At 59.3% G+C, this 24,172-nt stretch overlaps 1 protein-coding gene across 1 annotated transcript; it reads right to left on the reverse strand.

Moving 5' to 3' along the window:
• Nucleotides 1-7,229: 7,229 nt before the first annotated feature.
• Nucleotides 7,230-16,456, reverse strand: SAMD10 (sterile alpha motif domain containing 10). Its single transcript, XM_074843338.1, has 5 exons — nt 16,387-16,456; nt 14,032-14,216; nt 9,963-10,131; nt 8,689-8,829; nt 7,230-7,509 (listed from the first exon to the last, which is right to left on the reverse strand). The coding sequence occupies exons 1-5, from the start codon at nt 16,454-16,456 to the stop codon at nt 7,445-7,447; spliced, it is 630 nt and encodes a 209-aa protein (XP_074699439.1). The 3' UTR covers nt 7,230-7,444.
• Nucleotides 16,457-24,172: the final 7,716 nt, after the last annotated feature.

Genomic DNA, 24,172 nt, shown 5'->3' on the forward strand with positions numbered 1-24,172 from the left:
GGCCAAGGGGGCCGGGTCCCTGGGACACCCACGGCCCCATGGAGGGCAGCAGGAGATGCAGGGGTGTGGGATGGGACTGGGGGACCGCAGGTTGTTGATGAAGCTGTGTGGCTGCAAAACCCCCAAATCCCTCCTTCATTTTTAAAAAAAGCATCTTCTGATGGGCAGTGAAGCAGCTCATTTTGTTTGGGGGGTTTGAAAGTTTTTACTGGAACCCCCTGCTAACAGCCCATGCAAACACGGAGCCTGGAAATGTTGTGCCAGAACTTTCCCTTCCAAAAAAGGCCCAAGTGAAACACTGCGAATATTTCAACATGTTTCTGCAGGGCTTGTTTTCACAGCAAAGCTGTTTGTGCATCCAGGTTTGGGAACAGCACGGGTCGACCCGAATGAGATGGGGGGGCTCCAAATGAGAGGAGGCCACGAAGATGCTCGGGGGGCTGGAGCACCCCCCTGTGAGGACAGGCTGAGAGGGTTGGGGGGGTTCAGCTGGAGAAGAGAAGGCTCCGGGGAGACCTTAGAGCGGCCTCCCAGGACTGAAAGGGGCTACAGGAAAGGGGGGAGGGACTCCTGATCAGGGGGAGAGGGATAGGATGAGGGGTAATGGTTTTAAGCTGACAGAGGACAGATTTAGATCAGATCTAAGGAAGAAATTCTCCCTGTGAGGGGGGGGAGGCCCTGGCACAGGTTGCCCAGAGAAGCTGTGGCTGCCCCCTCCCTGGAAGGGTTCAAGGCCACGCTGGACAGAGCTTTGGGCAACCTGGGCTAGTGGAAGGTGTCCCTGCCTGGGGCAGGGGGGTGGGACTGGATGATCTTTAAGGTCCCTTCCAACCCAAACCATTCTATGATTCTATTCTGTGATTCTATATTCATTTCAGGACAAATTATTTCTCTCAACCCCACTGTCTACCCTGGGCCAAGCTTCAAGTGGTTGCTGCTGCCCCGTGGGGCTGTCCCACTCCTGCCACTCACTGCCTGCACTGCCTGCCCTCCCTGGGGTCATCAGTTGGGGGTTCCCTGCCTGCAGATGCTGTCTCCCCCCTTCCTCCAGCCCTGCCAGACCCCTGGCCCCACACCAGACTGTCCCATGTGCCACCAATCCTGGTGTGAACGGCCGGGGACCTGCTCCAACCCTGCCTGGGTGCTGCCTGTGCCCGGCGTTGCTGCAAGCGTGGCACTGCCGCGGTGAAAACAGCAGCTCTGCAGCTGTACCTGCACCCACCCTCTCCACCCTTCCCGGCCAGCGCTGTGCCCGCTGGACTTGGGAGCATTTCTGGCTCTGGGGAGGCAGGACCCCGGCGGGCATCCAGGAGCTGAGAATGAGGACCCAAAAATGAAGGAAGTAATATAGAGGGGAAAAAAAAGAAATGAAGCAATTATCCCTGCTCTGATACTTTCTAATTAAGGGAACTGTCACCCTTATTAAGAGGCCATTAATTCATTGTCATAAGTCACCACCGGAGTGCAAGTACCAAAAGACTGCCTGGGTGATCGGGAGCGGAGCAGCATCCCCTCCTCCCCGCGCGCTGGCTCCAGCGCTGTGTGAGAGCTGATCCTCGAGGCCACGGGGCTGCTCACAGCTTTCTGCTCCCTGCGCCATGGCCTGTGCTTTAGGAAGCTGTAAGCTCTGCCGTGGTGCTTGGCTGTCCCAGGCAGAGATGAGCCCATCCATCTCCACCTGCATCCCTGTGCCTGTGCGCTCAGCCTTGCGCGGTCCAAGTGCATTTGTGGTGCAGAGGATGTGGTGATTTCTCAGCAGAGATCAACTTTTGGCCACCCTGGGGGAACCAAACCCCCAGAGAGCTGCCAAAATATCCCCAGCCCTGTGGTTAAGGCCAGCGTTTCCCCCAGCATCACCTCCCACTAATAGCCAGCTCTGTCTCTGGCAGCCTCTCATTATGCATTCTGCATAGAGGGCCCCGCATCAGCTTAATTAACAAGGTAAGAAAGACGGGACCTTTGAGGAAATCTTAATTATATTATCCATCTCACCCTGAGTGGCACCTGATCCATCCCAACACTGTTCTCAAGTTCATTAGCAATGAATCAAGATTGATTAGTCCTGGATGTGCAGTAAGGACACACTGGGGCAGAAGCTTCTGCTGAGATCACCACGAGATGCTGAGTGTCCCCACGCCCCATCCTGTCCCCCGGTGCCAGGCAGCTGGGATGGGGACCAGAGCTCTGGGATAAGGCAGCCGGAGGTTTGCCAGGGCTGGGATGAGGCTGCTGGAGCATCCCAGGAGCAGCCGTTTCGCTGTGCCCCCACCACACGCTGGTGTCTCCCCCAGCTCACGCCTCCCCGGGATGTTCTGATTCACCTGAGCGCCCCGACCAGGCTGCTGTGTGCCCCAGCACCTGCACCCTGCTCTCCTTCCCCGGGGCTTGTGTGGCCCCGACATGTGGCACGTGCCACCAGCGATTGGGATTCCTCCTTTTTTTCTTGCTGCGATGCGTTCAGGTGCCTGCAGGTCTCCAGTGCAAGAAACTTCATAAGGAGCTGCCTGAGAGCACCGAAAAGGTGACAATTCGAGGTGGTTTTTAATCCCCCCTGGATGCCTGATGGGAGGACAGACTCCTAATTAAATCAAGCGTGTAATCTACTGGGGACTGGTGTTCAGATTCAAACTGGCCTCGGTTCAGCAGAGCCCGTGGCAGGCGCTGCCGTCCCTCTCTGCTCAGCAAATCATGTCCTGGAACTCCGTGCAGCCGGGGAAATCAGAGGCTGCGCTCACAGCCGAGCACGAATTTCAATGTTGGGGGAACAGGGATCGTTTCCTGAATCAGAGACGCAATCAGCAGCGTTTCAGAGCTGGAGGTATCTGTATCATCAAGCCAGGCTCAGTAATTACTTGGACAAATTAGGCATGCATTTTCTTTGTGCAAATGCGTTGGCTTTTTTTTTTTTTTTTTCCGCTTGAAAACCTTGCTATAATCTGCAAATTGCCTCTACCACTGGGGAGGGATTGCTGGATTTTTTCTTTATAAGACAAGAAGGTGCTGGCCATTATTTCTGATGCTGGTAGCTCATTGTCCTGCTTGTAGCAAAAAATCACCACGAGCAGAAAAAGTTAATCAGAGACAACAAAGTCACACACTCTCCAATAGCTGCCACCACCAGCCCCTTCGCCTCGGTGCCGTGGCCTGCATCTTCCTGCCTGCTGCATGGGATTGATTTATGCCTGCTGGTGTCTTCTGTTTAATTGTTGTCTGGTTTTAATATTGCATGAATCTGCACCCGATTCATCTGTGTTTCATTGCCTGGCGCTGTTTGTTTTGGGGCATTGCCCGGAATACACTGGCAGATAAGTGCTACACAAATATAAGGTATTTTTCTTGTTCGGCAAAAGCTGAGGAGTGACCGTGCTGCCTCTTGGCCTGGAGAGGAGCCTGAGCACCCATCTCCCTCCAGCGCCTGGGGGTCCCGGTGCAGCACCCGCCAACCCAGGTGCTCGCACAGGAGCCCGTGGGGAGGACGGTGCTTCCTCGGTGTCACTGTGCAGATGGATTTTGCTGCATGCCCAGAGCCACCAAAGGCAAAGCTGAGCTCAGGGCTGGCCTGGACGGTCCCTGCTGCCCTGGGCAGACCCTGGCCCTGGGTGCCCCTTGGACACTGGTCCAGAGCCAGAGCAGCGGCCCAGGGCCAGCCTGGAAGGATGCTCCGCTCTCATCATCACCATCCTCACTAGGATGAAGGCAGAGCCAGCACAGACCCCACTGGGGCAGGGGGCTGGGGGGCAGGATGGCATCCTCCTGCCTGCCCCATGAACATCGTTCCACCCATCCTGCCGGGTCTTGGCAAGCTCAGGTGGGTCTTGGAGGGTCTCAGAGGACACAGGGCCGTGGTCTGGGCTCCGTCTGGGCAGGCTGGTGGGGTTTCTGCTTTCTTCTGTGCCTCCTTCCTTCTGTGAGGATGAGGAGCTGGAGGGAGCAGGGGCACAGCCCAGCACGGGTGGATGTGGCACATGGGGGGGCAGTGGGTGTCCCACAGCCACACACCCCCTTGGGAGCACAGCAAGGGGCAGCTGGACTTCGGGGCAGGACCTTGGGGGGCCTCTGCCTTTGCAGGGGGGGTCAGGGACAGCCTCAGCACCTCTCCCTGCACCCCGGTTGCATTTCAAGCAAAACCACCACCAACTCGCTGCGTGAGCACAGCCCAGAGCTGGAGCCTGGAGGAGCCATTTCTCCCCCACGCAGCTCCGAAGCTCTGGAGAGAAGCTCAGCATCTCCCTCTAACGATGCACCTCACCCGCAGCCTGACACCCAGCAGCGTCCCTCTGCTCTTGGGGATGCTCCCCGTGCCCCGGCCACTGCTCCTGCTGCCCCCCTGGCACCCACCGCCGGGGCAGGAACTCAACCCGTGGTGGGGGAATCAACCCTGCCCTTGGCCATGAGTTGTCTTGTTTGGGCTTTAATTAGTGCAGATACATCCAGGCGTGAAGGTTTAATAGTTTCCTACAGGGCTGCATCAGGAGGGGACGGGGCCGCATCCTGCGCAGGGCTCTGCTCTCCATGTAACGGGGTAACAAGGAGGAAATGTGGATCCTGCACCGGCTGGGATGGGTGCGTGGCTCCATCGCGGCCGTCGGTGCAGAGCCCACGGCTGAGACTGCTGCTGCTGCAGAGGCAAAGTGTTTTTTTTTTCTCCTGGTTGTTTTATTTCCTTTTCTTAAAATTCAATAAATTCCCCCACCTTTGCTTCTCGTGAAGTTCTAGCGAGGTGAGAAGAGGCAATTTCACTGCATTTTTGAAAAGGTCAATATGGAGGAAATTCTGATTTGTGTGTCTTCAGGGGGGCGGGGGCTGTGCACAGTGAAATCCCAAAGCTGGTTCCCTGCAGACAGAGCTCAGGGGTCGCAGCCCCCCCTCTGTCCCCACCACAGCAAAGCTCAAACAGGAATTGCCGCTGTTGAGGTCCGGCCGACACGCAGAGACGGGAGAGGGTGGCCGCCGTGGTCTGGGTCACTCCGTTGCAGGCACCGATCAGGCGATGCCGTTCTCTGAGTTTAAGAAAATCTGGATTAAATTTGGATTTGGGAAATTTGGAGTCTTTGCCTTCAGCCCTGCACCAAACCCCTCCTCTGAGGGTGACAGATGTGAGTTATAAACTCCTCCAGCAATGTCGCGGAAATCACCCTGGTGCAGGAGAGCGAATTCACCTGCTTGGATACAAGTAGCATTTGGTGAATCCATTATCCAAACCAAAATGGTTTGAGAATAAGATTTTGTTTCTGAGACCTTTCCATCACCAGGGCCTTGTACAACCCCCCCGGGGACCCAGCACGGCCACTGCAGCCAGAGCCTGAGGATGCTCCGTGCATCCCACATCCTGCCCGGGCCCTGTCACCTCCTCCCCTGCGCCCCGAGCCAGGCGCTGGCTGGAAACCCCCCGTCCAGCCTCAGTCACTGCTCAGGGCTCTGAGCTCTGGGGGGTTCCTACCCCCCAAATCCTGGAGGCAAATCCCTGGGGCGTTGCATCTCCTCCTGCCCCCCCCCCCCCCCCCCTTACACCTTGAGACAGCCTGGAGGGCTCTGGGGACAGCTTTCCTTGGGGATTTCAGGGGGGAGACAAAAAAACCTGTGGGTGCAATCATAATTTTTGCTAGCCGTGGGCAAACAACTCGTTTTCAGCTCCTCTTTGATCCCACCCCCAGGGAAATCTCCCAGCTGCTTCACTGAGGAGCAGTGTCACCGCGATGGGACAGGGATGGGGCAGGGATGACACTGGGCTCCCCCGCACCAGCCCCAGGCTCTGCTGCCGGCTGCCTTCACCCTGCCCACCCTGCCCGCAGCCCCACGCTCTCCCATCCTGCTTAGCACGGCTCGTTAGCCACGGTAATGCCACTCACAGACGAGCTTCGGAGACCTTCACCTTGCCACCAGCCATTATCTGTGCCGCAGTGGTAACTACAACCCCAAATCCCCCCCACTGCCCCCCCTCCAGCTGCCCATCAGCAAAGATGAGCAGTTTCTTCACTCTGCGGAGCTGTGAGGGGATTTAAATACCGGCAACCCGCCCCCCCCCCCCCGGCTGAGGCTTGTTCCTATCTGTTGGGACCCCTGTCCCCCGTGGGGGTGCTTCTCCTGGGGGATTTAGGGCTGTAGACATCTCTTGAGCATCCCCGGGAAGGGCTGGAGGGGCTAAACCCACGGCGCAGGTTCAGGCGTGGGAAGAGTCAGAGGAGCAGCAAATTAAAATAACAGTCTCTTATTTTATTACCAGCAGAGGAGCAGGCGGGTGGCGGGTGGGCGCCCAGCCAGGGGGGCCACCACGACCTGCCTCCACATCCCTGCCAGCTCCGATGCCCCAGGAGCTTTGGGGTGCTGCCGTTTTGGGACCCGCCTGGCCCCACAGCCCTGCCTTCATCACCGGAGGGGGAACATGGGGAGGTGACAGCATCCACCCTGCCCCTAAATCCTCGGATGTTCCTCACCTGCCTGCACGAGCAGTCTGGGGCTCTGGACAGGGGGCGTTCGGGTGTGTGTAGGGGTGTAACAGTAAATGTTGCTTCCCCCTAATAACGAGCTGGGTCATCGGGAGGGTGCCTGGGCTGGGTGGCACCGTCACCAGCCCCTGGGTAGGAGGTTGGGACAAACATTGGCAGACACCCGGAGGAGCAGAGCTCTGCAAAGAGCTGGTGGGAGCACAGAGGGTGCGGGAGCGAGCACGGCTGGACACCGGGGCTGGGGAGGGGGGGGACATGACACCCAGGAACCCCCAGCCTCACCGCGGGCAGCACCCGGCACCGCCCGGCAGCATCCCCGGCTGCTCCCACCCCTGCACCGGCCGCCCCGTCTGCCGGCAAACGAGGACGGATGAAGGACGAGCTCCTGGCACAGCTTCCTCAGGGCCGCAGCACCCTCCCGGCGCATCCACCCTGCCTTTGCGCCCGGATTTTCCAGCTCCGATGACTCAGCTCCCTTTTTAACTCACCAAGTGGAGCCGAGTGCTGGTGGCTTGGCCCCGCTTTTAATTTTTTTTTGGCGGGTTGGGTCATTTTATTTGCTACTGATAACGTTACCTCCTAGGACGCTGGAAGACAGCCCAGTCTGAAGAGAAAACTAAAGCTCCCTAAATAAGCTCCGAGGTGTGGACACGAGCCACTGGGTGCTGGGATGTCGCCCATGTGCATAAGGCTTCACCTTCCTGTGCATGGCTCTGAGCCTTCCTGGGAATAACCACACTCGATTTGTCCACAATGCTGAGCCCTGCCTGCTGTCACCTCCTTTTTTCCATCTCTTTCCCTGTGAACCCTCCGGCTCAGGTGGGCAAAAGTTTGTCTGTCCCAGTGGCTGTTTTGTTAATTTTCCTCCAGCCAAGAGCCACGTTTGCTGGAGGAAACCTCCCATCTCTGCACAGAAATGTGTTCATAAAAAAGAAAGAAGAAGGAGAGAAGCCCCGGAGTGGCTGGGAAGCAGTCTCTTCGTATTCCAAGCGTGCGGTTCAGGTCTCGTATCGGCGGAGCACAGCCCATCCCAGAGGTGCTCGGTTCACAGTGTTGGTGCAATCTGCCAAACAGACGGATCAGCTAGGAGACATTGCCAAAAGAAGCTGGAACAAGGCGGGAGAGGAAGGAATAAACAGCCTGCAGGGTGGTGTGTTCCAGCTCACCCACTGCCGGCCCTGGAGAATCTCACCCTTTCCACACAAAATGCCACTGATGGATTTTGGGCTGTGCCCCACAGCCTGTCCCTGTGCACCACAACCTGTGCACCACAAATATCACAAATATCAGAAAGTATCAGCACTAGTGTGGCCGGCAGGGACAGGGAAGGGATCTTACCCCTGTACTCCGCACTGGTGAGGCAGCACCTTGATGAGTGGGTTCAGTTTTGGGCCCCTCACTCCAAAAAGGCCATTGAATGACTCGAGCGTGTCCAGAGAAGGGCAACGGAGCTGGTGCAGGGTCTGGAGCACAGGTCTGATGGGGAGCGGCTGAGGGAACTGGGGGGGTTTAGTGTGGAGAAGAGGAGGCTGAGGGGAGACCTCATGGCCCTCTGCAACTCCCTGAAAGGAGGGTGCAGAGAGGGGGGATGAGTCTCTTGAGCCAAGGAACAAGCGCCAGGACAAGAGGGAATGGCCTCAAGCTGCGCCAGGGCAGGGTCAGACTGGCTCTTAGGAAGGATTTCTTTGCAGAAGAGGTTGTTGGGCGTTGGAATGGGCTGCCCAGGGCAGGGGGGGAGTCCCCATCCCTGGAGGGGTTGAAGAGTCGGGTTGACCCAGCGCTGAGGGATCTGGTGGAGTTGGGAACGGTCAGGGTGAGGTTCATGGTTGGACTGGAGGACCTTCAAGGGCTTTTCCAACCCAGATGATTCTGGGATTCTGTGAAAACCTGTGCACCACAACCCCTCCCTGTGCACCACAACCTGTCCCTGTGCACAACTTGTCCCTGTGCACCACAGCCTGTGCACTGCAACCTGTCCCTGCACACCACAACCCCTCCCTGTGCACCACAGCCTATCCCTGTGCACCCCAACCCCTCTCGTGCCCCCCAACCTGTGCTCCACACCCCATTCCAGCCATGGTGTGGGCTACATTTGCCCCAGCGACATGCAGGGGGGTGCCTCTGGCTTTGGCAGCCCCTCAGCCACCGTTCTGCTCGCCCGGCCGGCTGCAGGAAGGGCACAACCTCCCCGGGGTTGGGACTTCGTGGCTTCCCTCCCCACTCGGCCTCTTGCCGGCCCTACCTTGGCTGAGGAGCTGCAGGTTTCGGACCTCCTCTTGCACCTGGAGCTGCAGGACCTGCTGCAGGACCTCCTGCCGCTGCGCCTCGGGAGCGATGCCCATGCGCTGCAGCTTCTCCCCGTTCAGCCGCAGCAGCGCCCGACCTGCAAACACGGCGTCGCTCAGTGCCCAGCATGGCAGGACACCGTGGAAGTGCAACTCAAACAGGAGCCCATCTTCACGTGGGGACAAGGAAGGGGAAAAGGAAGAAATCCTAAAATGCTCTTTCACCACCTGGACCCATGGGGATGGAGAAGCCTCGCAGGTGGCCCCGCTTTTGGGGAGCACCGGGTGGCAGCTCGAGGTCCCCAGCCTCAGGACAGGTAGGTACTGCTCCAGCTATCACGTAACCCATCCCCGCAGGCAGCAGCTTTCCATTTCTCCGCTCCACCTCCCGCATCAGGAGATGTTTTTTCCGAGCGCACGGTCCCCGCGCAGGCTGCCGGTCCCCGAGGAATGGGGGTACCCATCAAAACACATTAGCGTCGCTGCCACCGTCCCTGGCAAGCCACTCTCCTCCAGTCCGCGGGCTATTAGACAAGGGATTTACAACCATCTTTTGTCCTTGTTTCCCAGCGTACATTTGCTAATGCTGCCTTTGTTTCCCATGCAAGGGCTGGCTGAGCTCTTGCATTAGGGCTTTGCGTCCCTCCCGGGCAGCTCCAGCGCTCCCTTCCCCGCTGCTTTCTCCTGGTCCTGGCCATGCAAACATTGCGGTCAGAGCAGGACGATGCTCATATGTAGAGGTCAAAGCCACTGTCCCCGAGGGGCAAAGGGGAGGGAGCAAGTCCTAGAGGTAAGTGTCCTCCAAGGACTTGGCTGGGAGTTGGATTTAGACCTGGACAAAGATATTTGCAACTTGGACTCCAGCTGGTCAGAGATCTTTCCTCTTCTGCAAGAATTTTCAGTATTTAAAATATTCTTATTAGATTTATCTAGGCGAGGAGAAGACTTATCCTCATCTTATAAACCACAATCTCCCCTGTCCTCATTGTAAACAACCTCCAGCCTGTCCCGGAGCTCACCCCAGTGCTGGATTCCTCCTGCCCAGCCCGGTGGGTGCCCCCATGCCCGGTGCTGTGGGGCAGCTCTCACCCCGGCTGTGCCTCCATAGGGAGAAGGGACAGAAATGAGGGTACATCTGTCTTCCGAACCACGAACCTCCAAACAGCTATTTCTCAGGAGCACCTGCTAATGGCAATTAGTACCGGTGAATAAGCGGCGGTGTCTACTGTACCTGTGATGGCGTGGTGGGAGAATGCCTCCACGTAGATGAGATAATTATGTGGGCAGTGTTTCTTCAGCCATTTGCACACATCCTGCTGGGTCCAGAGCACCACCGGCTTGGCCAAGCTGCCCAGCGTGGGGCTGGTGTGGTAGATGCCATAGTGGTCACAGGCACGGCCCTGGGGGGAGCAGGAGGGGAGGGGGTTAGAGGGATTCGACCCCATGAAGTGGAAAATGTCTTGGCCGAGACTGGCTCTTAGGAAGGATTTCTTTGCAGAAGGGGTTGTTGGGCGTTGGAATGGGCTGCCCAGGGCAGGGGGGGAGTCCCCATCCCTGGAGGGGTTGAAGAGTCGGGTTGACCCAGCGCTGAGGGATCTGGTGGAGTTGGGAACGGTCAGTGTGAGGTTAATAGTTGGACTGGAGGAGCTTCAAGGGCTTTTCCAACCGAGATGATTCTGGGATTCTGTGATTCTGTGATTCTGTCAGCCCACGGGGACGGGGAGGTGCTGAGTGATACCGGCAGATTTTGGCTTTGCACCCTCTGGAGTCTCTGCGTTCACCCCGAAATAGCAGCAGCAGAGGAACCGATGAGGGAGGTGGAGGCAGAGGAGATGGGAGGCTGAGGTGGGGGTCCTGCCCTACATAGACCCCACACCCGGGGGTTCCCTGGCCCTCCTGCTGCAGGCAGGAGCCCCAACCCCCTCCCCTACGCATCTCCCAGCCCAGCAGAGCATTGCACGGGCTCGGGAGGTGTCCTGGGGGTCCCCAGGGTCCCGCCCTCACCAGGCACACAAAGGTGCTTGCTGGCAGCTCTCAGTGGGGATGGAGCCAGCAAGGTCCTGGGGGGCAGCGGGTACCAGTGTAAAGCCATCCCCACCAGAAGCTGGTACTGGTGCAAAGCCATCCCCACCAGAAGCCCCCAGTGAAGCAGCCAGCAGCCAGCTGGAGCCCTGCAGCAGGAGGGACTCTCCCTTTCCCTCCTGTTCATCCTCCTTTGATCCTCAGCTGACCAGCCACGACAAGGTCCTGCAGCCTTGCAGGTGTCTAAAGTCACCTCTGAACCCCACAGCTCTTTCTTGGGGTGCTGCCATGCCCAGAGACACACAGGATAAACCAGAGCTGCAATCCTCAGTGCTCCTGACCACCCTCCACCTCCCAGAGACCTCTGCCCCACACCCTCACCCCTTGCCCGGACTGTCCTGGCCCCCAGGGTGAGCTGCTCCCTCCGGCACTGCCTGCTCTGCATGGTGCAGGATGGGACCAGGACCCGCAGAGCAGAGTGGATGGAGGGGGAGAAGTGTTGTCCAGTCTGAGATGGGGCTTGTCTGCCAGCATCCCTCCCTCCCTCCCTCCCTCCCTCCCTCCCTCCCGCTGCCTGCTGCAGTGGTCGGTCTCTCCCCGAGCTGCCCAGTATCTCCATTTCCTCACCCACATCACAGTGACTCCGGCCTTGCGAGGTCGTTGCCACCTGGATTTACCCCTGTACAGAGCAAATCAAACACCTTGATCCGTAACAGCCCAGGGGGCTGAGCCTACTTCTGCCAGGGGGGATCTTCAAGGCTGGCTGGGAAATGGGGCTGGGCGATGCAGAAATTCACCTTTTCTGGTTTTAGCACCCGGGGGGGGGGGGGGATTGGTGAGATCTCTGCCACTGGCAGAGACTTCAGCCACGAGCAGCACCAGCAAACATCTCTCAGGGCCCTGCACCTGAGCTGCTGGGGCTGTCCTGGGCTGGACCACAGGCAGGTGAGGATGGAAAAAAGTTCCCCGATGCCCATGACAGGAGGGGGCCGGATTGCCAGGGACCCTGCCAGCACGGTCCTCATCCACGGCCGGGACACGGCAGGGCCAAGGCCGAGGCAGCAGCTGATGTAGGAAGGTGCTGGCATGGGAGAGGTCAACAGTGCTCAGACCATGGTATGCCAATGTCGACCTCTGTGTGCAAATATTGGCTAATTAAGCATGCCTAATAGAGGAGCAGAGATAATTAGTGTAACAGGGACTCCAGACATGATATGGTTACTGACACTGATGACACGTCCCTGAGAGATGTCAAAGAGGAGGCGGCAGGGGGCAGAGGGGTCCGGGATGTCTCCCCTGGCCCTGTGCTGGGCTCTGCTCACCCTGCAGAGCCCGGCCAGCCTGGCAGGGGCTGCTGCTGCACCCAGGTGAGAATTTGGGCTTGGAAAGGGATTTTTCCTCAAGCAGAGCTCGCCTGTGTCAGCTGGGGACGTTCAAGCAAGAGGGGAGAAGGCAAAGTTGGGAGGCTGTTAATTAATAACCAAGGAGTCCCTCTCCAAAGCAGATGGAAAATGTGATAGACAATGTGCACAGTTTGGTTTCCCAACCAACTCCACTCCCACATTTGGGGGGGGGCCCTGGTAGCTGCCTGCCCCCCCTCTCCAGACTCAATCCCAGGAGCCACTTGCCCGCGGGAGCAGCCCCAGCCTGCGCCGGCCGCTCGGCTCCTTCACACTCGGCTGAGCATGCCGGAGAGCGTGGGGAGGAGGAGGAGGTGATTTACTCTGGATGCACTAACGAGCGATGATGAGAAGCAGAGGGGCTGGGGGAAATAACAGCGAGCTTCCCATGAGCTTCCCATGAGCTTCCCGCGAGCTTCCCGCGAGCTTCCTGTGAGCTTCCTGCATCTATTATCCAACTAACCCTCCGAGGCACCGGGGAGAGGTGACAAACAACCTGAAATTTCCCTGGGCACGCTCGTGTCTGCAAACGCTTCCCCCATCAGACACAGCCCGGTGCTGGGGACCCATCTCAGCATCCCTAAACCCTGCGCCACGGGCTCGGGGTGCATCATCCACTGGGGCAAGCAAAGCCCCCCCCCCCCCCCCGACAGGTCCCCGGGTGGGCAGGGGAGGTGTAATGAATCACAGGCTCGTTTTCCAGCTGGTTGAGCTGTGCTGTCTCTCTGATAAACTCTCAGCCGTGAATATCGAGCACCGATGTTGAGGGGAGCGGGCGGGAGGGCTCCGGGGCTGCTCCTGGGGGGAGGCAGGAGGTGGCTGGGGGGGGGAAGCTGGGTGGTGGGAGCCCTCCCCTGGGAGCTGCAAGGAGCGACTCGCCTCACCTCCTTTTTCTTGGGCATTTTTTCTTGCTTATGGCAAAATTAAAGCCTTTCTCCCTGCCAAATCCCTCTGCGAGGCACATAGAGGCAGAGGGGGGAGAGCCATGATGAAGGCAGCTGGCACCCGGAGAGTGGCTGGCGTGTCCCCGTGCAGGCAGCGCCGTGCAGGCAGCGCTCTCCCCACGCTTTTTGCAGAGGTGTAAGAGGAAAGAAGTCACCCTGGTGCCTGGAGGGGTGATGGGGAAGGTGCCACCAGGACAGGGGACACTGCACCCCTGGGGCTGCCGCTGCTGGGAGCATCACAGCGGGATGGTGGGACTGGACCCTCCTCCCCTCTGATGCCGAACCAGCTGGGCCCTTAAGATGCAAAAGCATCTCCATGCTGGAGGCTGGAAGCTGGGCAGTTTGATTTCCCCCATTTTCTTTCCAGTGCTCACCAGCTGGATGTGCTGTCTCTGAACGCCGCTCCCGGGGCGTTACAAAGGGGTTGGGAAGCACCAGGAGCTGCTCACTGGGAAGATGCTCCTTCCCACGGCTGTGCAGAGGGAGGGCAGCAGGCCAATGGCTGGAAACCTTTGGCTCACACCCTCCCCAGTGCAAGAAAGTTCAGAATTTTAGGAGGACAATGACCCAAACCTGGCTAAGAGACATACCCAAGCGCTCAGGGATTTTAAGGCGTTACAAGGAATTTGGTTCTGGCACATTTATATTAAGTCCCAGCTCCAGGTGTGGAGCGGAGGTGATGCACAGAGCTCACCCCAGCACAGCCCCCAGCCTGATAATAATACTTAAATTATTATATTTATATATATTACTATAACTAAATGCCCACTAATCATGAGGGCTTTCAGCAAAACGGGATCTGAAGGCCTGATCCTGCAGAGAAAAGAGAAATGCTGCGGCACAGAATCGATGGGATGGGGGACACGAGGAGCCGCGTTGCCCTGGGCAGCCCCAGGGTGGGGGCCGGGGGGGTGCGGAGGAGCCCGGCGGGTACCTGCAAGCCCTCAGTGCCCGGTTGCCGCAGGAGCTTGACAGTGCGGCCGCCGTCGGGCCGCTGGCTCCGGCCGTCGTGCCAGGTGAGGCTGCTGCCAGGGTTCCTCTGCAGGCGGTAGCTGAGGTTTTCGGCCGACACCGTGTGCTCCAGGAGGCTGCGGCAGAAGCTGAAGTGAGCGGCGGCGGCTGCGGAGGGAAGGAGGGTGAGAGACGGCCACCGTGCCCCTCCACCACGCGCCTGGGCACCCACAAACGCCTCTTCTACCCCACGGGACCTGCCGAGCTCAGCTGTACCCCCCGCTGCCAAAATCTGCCTGCTCCCTCCTTCTCTTTCCATTGCCAGGGAGAAAACCTGTCAGCCCACGAAGCCGCCGGGAGCCGGCGGGCGCCGACAAGATGTTTGCCTACACAAAGCCCTGGCGAGCGATGCTTGTTTTGACACCCGCCTGCTGAGCAGACGTGGGGACCCCGCAGCTGATCTTCCCCGCGGGGTTATAACCTCCTGCTCGCCACCGCCGCTCTGCCGGGCGAGACGCCGGGAGGGGGCAAAGGGGAAGAGCCACTTTCCATGGGCCAGGCTGACATTAAACTGCCACCACCGAGGGGGGGGCAGCAGGTAAACCCCACCCTGGGCAGCCGGATGGAGAAGGGGATGCAGGTTGGTGTCCCCTCCCCAGCACAGACCACAGGTGCTTGGGGACAGCTGCTGTCAAACACACACCAGCCCATCCATGCCAACCCACAAAGAGCCATTTACCCACAATGAGTAGTTTTTGTCCCCCACCCTTTGTGTTTTAATAAGCTGAGGGTCCTGGGGTTGCAATGAGGATGCAAAGCTTGCCTTTGAGGGGGGCTGAAGGGACACGGCTGCCGTAGGAGGGGGACACCTGGGTATTATTAGGGGTTCATGTGCTCATCTGTGCTGGATAAAAGCCATCCGGTTTGGTATAGGCAGCGCTGATCCGTAGAAGACCAGAGCATCCCCCAGCTCACCCGCTCCCACCACAGCAAATGAGCAAGTTGTGAAACCACCGAAAGCAGAGCAGCACCCGAAGGAGATCCACCTCTGGGGACACCCCACCCCGGGGGAGCTGGAGAAAACCTGCTGCAGCTCATTTTCATAATTAGTGGGTTTTAAGAGGGAGGAGGTTGCAATGAGACCTCTTGAGCACACCTTCATTCAAGAGGAGAGCGACCGGCCAAAAGAAGTCAAAATGGAGCAAGAAACGGTTGTCGATGCGTCCGTGTGCCCCAGGTTATCCAGACCACAACACACCGCCTTAAACACACCCAGCGACAAGTGTTGCCACGGGGAAACTGAGGCAGGGGACCTGACCCACGGCTGGGAAAGCGAGGGGTTTTATGGAAAACACGCTGATGGGACATCCACGGAGAGGCTCGGTGTCGAGCAGGGGCAGGGCTGGCAGGGGGGGTGTCTCTGTGCCCATCTCAGGCGATGGGGACGACTCCGATGGCTTCCTACAGTCTCAGACACCCTGGACCCGGTGGCTGAGGGCCACAGCGGGTTATGCTCCCTCCAGCCAAGGATGCCCGAGGTGCCCCTGGCACCCTGAGAACCCAGCCCTGCCACAGCCGTGCTGGGCTACCCCCGAGCTGAAAACGGCCCGTCCCGCTGGGTGTTGGGGACAGATACGGACCCGGCAGGTCTGGAGGGGCTGGTGCCAGAGCTGTGTCCTTCGGCTGGGCCGGGGCTTCCCCAGGACTCGCTGCAGGAAGCTGGTGGGGAAGGGGGCTCTGGCCATCATCAGGACCTACATCCATAGGGGGCTATAGAGCATCTGCCCCCAGCAAACACGGCTGGCGGCGAGAGAGCCCGAGTGAGAGCAGATGGGAGAGAGGGGGGAAAGAGGAAGGGAAAAACAAGCCGAGAAGAAAGGCAGGGCTGGGAATGCTGGCAGCACCACTCCAGTCAGGAACAGGCAGCTGCTGCCCTGGACCCCAGAGCCCCCCCAGCATCTCCCCTGCAGCCTCCTGCTCCCCCAGTTCAGCCCTTGGCTCCCAACTTTCCCATCGCCCAGCAGCACTCGACACGGGTGAGGGGGAGCCAGGGCACACGGGAGCGTTCTGGAGCAGGGGAAGGTCAGAGACAGAGGAGCCCCGTGGCAGGGCTGGCTCCACGCAGGAACGCGGGGGTGGCCTCGGACACGGGCTCTCCTCTCCTTCCCATGCCCTGCTCAGGAACAACCACAGCATCACCACGAGCACCCAGCTGCCCTCCATCCCCTCTGCTCCTCTTTCTGCTGAGCCAGAGGCTGTGCCCACCAGCCCCCCAGCCTCCCCCCAACCCTGCTGGACCCACAGCCCCCCCAGCCGTGCCCTGCAGCCCCCCCCTCACCTGGCTCGCGTGGTCCCCGTGAGCTGCGGATGGTGGAGACGCAGCAGAGGGATGGCCGGCCCTGCTGCATCTCGGCAGGAGGAGGGATGCGTGCGAGCGCTCGGCAGCACCGGCTGTCACAAGCGCGGCTCCATCCCTGCCTCCCCTCATACCTCGTCCACACCTGACTGACTCCCCTGATCGCCTCCCTCCCGCTGCCAATAAATGGTGGCCGCACGCTCACTCTGGCTCCGGCGCTGGGCAGCCCCCAGCTGGCCTCGCACGGGGAGGAGGGGATGAATTACACCCCCTCCCTGCTGCCCTGTGGGTGTTTGATCCGGAAAGATGCTCAGCGTTTTCCTCGCGTGCTCCCGCCTAATCCCACGGCAGGGCCAGCTGGCACCAGGATGGACGCAAAGCCTGGGGGGCTGCTGTGGGGGACACATCACCCGCGATGGATGCATCACCCTGGGGCTGAGTGGAGCTGTGGCAGCGCCGGGGTCACTGGTGGTTTGGGGCATTCGGGATGCAGGAGGAAAAGATAAGAGGGAGAGTGGTGATGAGCATCCTTCTCGGGCAGGGGCTGCAGGGCTCGGCATGGTCTGCGCCCGCACCCGGGCAAAGCCAGCATGGTCACGGCCGTGTTTGGGGTCCGGGCAGAGTTGGAGTGTCTGTGCAGGAGCCTCCCAGCCGGCTGAGCCCCAGCTGGAGCAGAGAGAGGAGAGCTCGACTCTGGTCCCCCAACAGCCACCGTGCCCCCATCATTCTGGGTCCCCACAAGCCAGCCCATGGACTGGCAGCCCCATGCGATGGACACCCCACCGCCTGCTCGCAGGCTGGGGAATCGCTGCTAGCTCATTTTCTCTCGGTGGCTCTTTGATGCATTTTGGGCACCTCTCCAGCTGCACAGGGCAAGCAGTGGGGGGAGGCCAGTGGCCAGGTGACCTCAGCGAGACCAGTAGCCGCCTGTCCCGGGCGCTGGGATGGGGTCTGCGGCAGCAGCAGGGCCAGACACGGTTCCCTCCGCTCGCCCGGCACGCCGCCGCTCCCTTTCCTTCTCCAGACACTTTTATGGCTGGTGGAACGTGAGCATTGGAGAGGCTCAGAGCAGCAGCAGTCACTGTTGAGGAGAGGGACAGGGAAACCTCCCGGGGATGGAGATCTCGGGGCAGGACGTGGCAGCACGCACCGGCAAAAACACTCCAGGGTTGGTCCCAAGGTTGGGCATGGAGGGATTGCTACCAGCAAACTGCCTTCAAGATGAGTTTCCTGCTTGTGGGGGTCCAGGACCTGCCCCGGGGGCAGCAGCAGGCAGCCAAGGTGCAGGAAGAGCAGGCAGGGGCACGAAGATGGGAGCCCAGTGCCTGGACACTGCCTGCATCCAGCTCCATCCTCTGCCACCGCTGCCCCGCATGGCCTCGGGGACGTCCCTGCATCTTTCCACACATGTGGGTGTCCCACAGACCTGCCCTCCCACTGGGGACGTGTCTGCAGGCAGCTGCTGCGGGGGACAGCCAGGCTTCCCGGGGTCAGTCAGGCTTCCCGGGATTAACGGCGGGCCCTGGGAGAAGCTTGGAACAAGCTTTGCAAGGAATAAAATCCCTTTGTCAGTTTGCCCGGCACCAAATGGGGCGAGAGATTTGCCTGCAGTCAGAGAAGGATTCACGGGGGGCTGGTTGTCCCTCTTGTCTTCCTCCAGGCAGGTGAAGGGTAGATGAGACCAGAGCTCTCCGGGGACTCCTCGGACGGGGAATCCACGCTGCTTTGCGAGGGACTCATCTCGCTTTTAGCGGCGTCTGCGGGAGTCCCGAGCCCGCCTGGCATCGCCGTTGCCCTGGTCCCCTCCACCCCTTCCACGTGGCTTCACCCCGGTGCAGGGCAGAGCTGCTGCTTGCGCTGGCGGAGCCCCCGGGGGGGGGTGGTGATGCTCGCTGGGACCCCCAAGGCACTTTGAGGCCGTACCCCTACGATGTCCTTATGGACCAGATCCTGCCCCAGCCATTCCCTAAGACCTGCTGGCCCCGAGGAGGACGAGACCCCATCCAGAGAGGACTGACACCCCCTCAAGCCTCTCCAGGTTCCCCCAGAGTCGTACTTGGCCCAGGCCCGGGGTTCCACGAGCATCACCCCAGCGCTCCCCTCTGAATTCTCTGCTCGCGGAGGGGAGATGGGAGCCCTGCGCAGGGACGGAGCTCAGGCCGGCAGCTGCTCACCGCTGGTGCCTCCCGAGGAAGGAGGAGGAAGGGAACAAAAGGCAGATGCCCTTTCCATCCTCCCCGTGCCCTGGGTGCACATCGGGGAGCGTGCATGGGTGCTGCCTGCCTGCCTGCACGGAGGGACAGGCAGCCCTGCACCAGGGGACCCTGGGGTGCAGCCTTTGGGGGGACTGTGCGTGTCTTTGGGGGTGTCTGTGCTCCTGAGCCCTCTGTGGGTGCTGCCAGGAGGTTCCCGCGCACCCCAGGACAGGGGATCTCTGTAGGGTTGGGCACCCAAGAGATTGTGGGGTGAGGGCAGCAGGCAGGACCTCCGGGTGGCTCTGGGCAGCGTCTCCTGGCAGGAGGCAGGGACAGCCCTGACTGCAGCGAGCCCCCTCCCACCTTGACACGCTCTTCCCGGGGGTCCTATCCGGCTCCAGCACCCCCAGGCCTGCCCTGCCCTCACACCTGCACTCCCCCCCCCTCCGCGCTCCAGGCAAATTTCCCAGCCCATATCACTGGTACCCCATAATACTGGGGGGGTAGGGAATGGAGACAGACACCCCCCCCCCCCGGGATGCTGAGGGCAGCAGAGGGGGATGTAAGGAGGGGGAGACCCCCGGGATGGAGGAGGCAGCACGGGGTGGGGGGGATGTAAGGAAGGGGAGACCCCAGGGATGGAGGGGCAGCACCGGGGGGGGGTGGGGGTGTAAGGAGGGGTCGACCCCCGGGATGGAGGGGGCAGCACCGGGGAGGGATGGAGAGCGGGCAGATCCCCGGGATGGAGGAGGCAGCACCGGAGGGGATGTAAGGAGGGGTCGACCCCCGGGATGGAGGGGGCAGCCCCCCAGGGACGTGCCGGCCGCCTTTGGGGCTGGGGAAGGCGCGTCCCGCCGTGCACCTGAGCCCACCCCCACCCGTGCCCGGTACCTTCCATGTCCTTGGGCCGGCCGCAGCTCATCCTCCGCGCAGCGGGGCCGCGCTCAGGCGGGGACGGAGCCCCGCGACCCCCCCCCAGCGCCGCCGCCGGCACCGGGCGCTCCCGGCCCGCCCCGCCCCGCCCCGGTGTCCGCGCCGGGGGCGGCGCCGCGCTCCGCTACCCCCGGGCGCTCCGCCCCGTGCTGCCGCCCTCTCCCTTCCCCAGGGTGCCCCCAGCATCCCCCCGATCCCTGCCCGGGGACCACCGGGCATCATCCCCTCCTGGATCCTTGTCCAGAGACCACTGGGTGCCACCCCGTCCCCCTGAATCCCCTCCTGGAGACCACCAGGCATCACCCCCCCACCCTGTATCCCTGCCTGGAGACCACTGGACATCATCCCCCCCAGATCCTTCCCCAGCCGGGGGGGCAGGTCCCGGGGACACCAGGGTGCAGTGGGCACCGTGCACAGGTTTTGCTCATGTTTGTGCTGGGCACAGGGCAGAAAACAACACCTAGTTGTTCCCTCCTCCCCAAATTTCCCTTCTCCTCCTGACCTGCAGCTCCCCGGATGGGTGCCAGCAGGGTGGGTGAAGGTGGGTGCTCATCCCCCAGTGTGTAACATGGGTGCTGGTGGGCGGCCTCAGCATCACTGGGCACCCATGAAACCTCACTGGAGCGCAGTGTGCTGGCACGGAGCAGCACGGCATTGCCAGCACCCGTCACTCCCCCGGGGTGGCAACCCCACCAGTATTTTTGGCTACGGCACCTGAGTGCCAGCCAGGGACCGTCACTGTCAGCCCACAGGACAGGGACATCCCTGGGTGCCCAGGGTGAGGACAAGTGGGTGCCTGTGCCGCAATGCTTCACCTCTGCAGGGTGTTCCCCATCACAAACCCGCCGCAGCACCGGGCAGAACCCTCACCCTTGTTTTAAGATGAGGAAAACTCAAGCTTGAGGGATGCTGCTTCCAAAACCACGCTCCCTTCCCAGCGGACAGCTCTGGCAGGGTTAAGCTGGGATCCCAGTTTAGTGGGTGGTAGTGACCTTGCACGTGGCCTTGTGTGGCTGTTCACGGCGCTGGTGTAGCAACGGCGTAAAACCCACCCGGATGCGGGCTACGCAGCTGTGTGTGTGGGTATGCAGCACTTGCAAGAATTAAATTCAGCTCCCCAAATCAATACGAGCTTTCCACAATTTTGGATGCTCGCTCAGGAGCTGCTTCAGGCGGGGCTCAAGCCCCCGACCAGGCTCAGCTCTGCACCGTGAGCCAGCTGGTGCTGCCATGCGGGGACATCGGGCTACGAACTGTGCGTGTGGCCCCAAAGATTCTACTGCTAAAATACCCCCCAGCCCTGGTGTCAGGGTTCCTCCTCCTCCTCTTACTGCTGCAAGAGAGTGCTCAGAGCAATACTGCTCATTGCAGGCATCCGACTCCATCAAATAAAGAAAGAACCTATTTCCCATCACTCTGAAATTCCCAGTTCTCCCTCAGTCTGTCTACACACGGAGCTTTCAAGCCATAGCAGAAATCTTCCAAGAGAAATATGGTTAAAGATGGGCCTTGGCAGGAAAAGGCTAACGGCGCTTGAAAAATGTGTGCAGATTACGCCAAGCTGTTATTAAAAATAAGTGCTGCACTGTTTCCAGGCTTTGCTTTCCTTGATTTTTCTGGTAGTAACTGCACTTCTCCAGGAAAGGTTTCATGTGTCCAGGGGAAGGAATTTACTTCTTCATCATCATTTGCAAACAGGTTCAGTGCTAGCCTTGCATCCTGATGATGCCCGGTGATGCTGCAGTGGGGTCCGGGTGTGTTGGGAAGCCCAGACCACTCACTCGTCTGCAATTCCAAAAGATTTTCAGGAAAACCCTGTGCCTCAGGGCTGCCCGGGTCCACCACATCGTGTCCCCACACATCCCCACGCCTGCTCCATGCTCCAGCCATCCTTGGCTCTTACAGCATCCAGCATCATTCTTGGGTTGTCAACTCGGTCCCTCCCAAGCTGGAGCATCTCTTAACCAGCCCCAGTGACCCTGTCTTGGGTTTTGGTCTGTCTTTGGGTCTTTTTATGTCTGCTTGAGGGTTTTCTACAGTTAAATAACAGAAGGGAAAAGCCTGTGCATTGAACTCAAACCCAGAATATAGCTCGGGAAGCTCAAAGCACCGGTCAGGGCCCCCTTTCCCCACACACTGGGGGAGTGGGAAGGGGGTGAGCTGGGGACACCAGCTCCAGCAAGCCCCAGACCTACAGGTTTCCCCTCCATGTGTGCATGGATTTGGGTAGGGAGAGCACCAATGTCACCGTGGGCCCCGTCCCTCCCCTCCGCCAGCCTCCAGCGAGGGTGCAAGGATGGGATGATTCAGCACGTTCATTTTTCAGAGAATAAAGGAAGTAATTAAACATCAGCTTTCCTCCCGCTGCAGCCCTGCGTGGATGAGAGGGAGAAGATAAAAAGCCTTCAGATGGAAGTTATTTGTCTAAGGAGAAAAGTGGCTAATTTCTCTGTTGCTTTGCTTGTCTGCTCATTAATGAAAACCTCTCATCAGCAGGAAAAGGGAGCACCCAGCGAGGGGGGAGGAACCGCACCAGCCACTGGTGGCCGGGCAGGTGGCTGTCGGTGGCCTTGGGATGTCCCATCCCTGTTGGGGTGTCACATTCCCAAAGCCCCCCACGGCATCCAGATGTGGAGCTTGGGGCTGTGGGTGCAGCTGGGTGTTGGGGAGCCCCCCCTCACCGCAGCCCCGAGGGCTGGGGACCAGCGATCACAAGGCAAACACCACAGAGGGGTTTTCCCAATTCCCCCCCGCCCTGAATTTTTGTGCAAAGAGTTTAAAATGAGTTTGTTACGGCACTTGCAGGGAGACAGAACAGAAAACAGCTTCATGCCTGAAGCCTCCTGCCTGGCGGGGGGTGATGGATGGCACTTAGCTCGACTGGGCATGGAAATATTTAGTGTTATGAAAATCTCTCCCTGAAAATAATTTCTTTTCGCGTTGATAATAAAGCACCAAACCTCATTGCTGCAGGGTGGGGGCTTGCTTCAGGTGGCACTGGAGCTCCGGCTTGGAAAGCCGAGGTGGTGCCCGCGGTCTCCTTTCATCCCCGGCCGCGCAGGACACCCGTGTGTGAGATCTGCACCTTCCCGAGGACGACGATTTACTGGCAGAGGACGTTCGAGGCATCGCTCCCTGTTTTCTGTTCCCTGGGACACGGAGGGGGGCTTCAGACTATGGAAGCTCTTTCATTTGGAGGTTTATATAGATATATTTCTAATTGGATTCTGGTACATCACGGTTATTTTCAAGGCAGCTTGTAATTATTTGAGAGTGTAGCTCAGATCACCTTCTTTCTCTCAGCACAGAGGGTTTTTTAATATTGTTTCCCGAAATGAAATTGTGAATTTGCAGCGTAATCCAATGAGAGGACACACGCGATGCCATCATCTGCAAGGGCACAGCGAGGCAGCGTGATTCACGTTTCCCAGCTTCGTCATCAATTCACAGCAAGAATAAAAAAGCAAAAGCAATATTTTAATTCTTTCCAGTAAATAAATAAATAAATAAATGTTTTAAGGAGTTGCTCTATGCTCGTGGATATTTTCTGAGCTGGGGAGGTTTTGCTGGCTCTGTTGTATCTCAGCCCACCCCTGCAGAGATGCTGAGCACCGCGGAGACGCAGCCGGACGCGGGGCAGCTCATGCCCCACCTTGGCATGGCCGAATCTCCCGGCAAACCCGGGGCCGTGGCTGAGGAGGGCGGTCGGATGCTGTTTTCAAGCTTTTTCTCTCCCAACCGAAACTTGATGAAATTGCCATTAGCTTTTGTTGGGTTTTTTGTTGTTTTGTTTTGTTTTTTTTTCACATGTGTTGCAATTTTTGGTGGCCAAAATAATTTCATCCAACTCCATCGGCTCCCCATTAGGTAACTGAAGCCCGAGCAGGTCGGATCCTGCTGTCCTCACCAGTGATACCCCCCAGGCCAGGCACTGCCATCACCCCAGCGCTGCCGTTGTGATTTCAGCGCCCAGAACAGGCACAAATGAAAACCACCATCTAAGCAAAGTTTCCCAGCATCTAGCAGCTAACCAGCATGAACCAGTTAATGACTGTGCCACAGCCCCGCTACACCTCAGCAGCCTGAAGCTCTTGGTTTTCTTCAAGCCCGATTTCAGGGCTCGCTAGTTGTATTCAGTTGCTTACAGAATCCGATTTATTATTTACATTGCAAGGTACAGCCAGGCTTGAATTGATTTGCCGTGCTCTGATTGCCACTGCACGCTGCGGGGAGGATCTGGAAACTGGTTGCACGCACAGTCAGGCTGCAAAAGCAGGGATTCAAATATTAGGGAATACCAGGATTAAAACTGCCCGGGCATCCCGGGTTTGCTGCCACCTTCGATTGCATCTCCTGGGATGAAGGAAGAGCTGGTCCTGGGGAGGGCAGCAGGATGGATTAGCTGGTGTCCCCTCGAGGGTTGTGACCCCATTGCTCATTGCAATGTGTCACCCCTCGTTAAAGCAGCCCGGGTCCGGGGAACGGGAGGGCACAATGTGACGCTGTTTTTTTGGGAGGAGCAGCGGATGGGAGCACAGGGCAGATGGGGAGAGCAGAAGTGATGGGAAATACCAGAACTGGGAATACACTGGGAGGCCTGGTGTTCTGGGGGATGCTTAGCAGGCCTTCACCCTCACCTT

This window comes from Strix aluco, chromosome 17 (assembly GCF_031877795.1).
Source record: "Strix aluco isolate bStrAlu1 chromosome 17, bStrAlu1.hap1, whole genome shotgun sequence".
Lineage (NCBI taxonomy): Eukaryota > Metazoa > Chordata > Aves > Strigiformes > Strigidae > Strix > Strix aluco.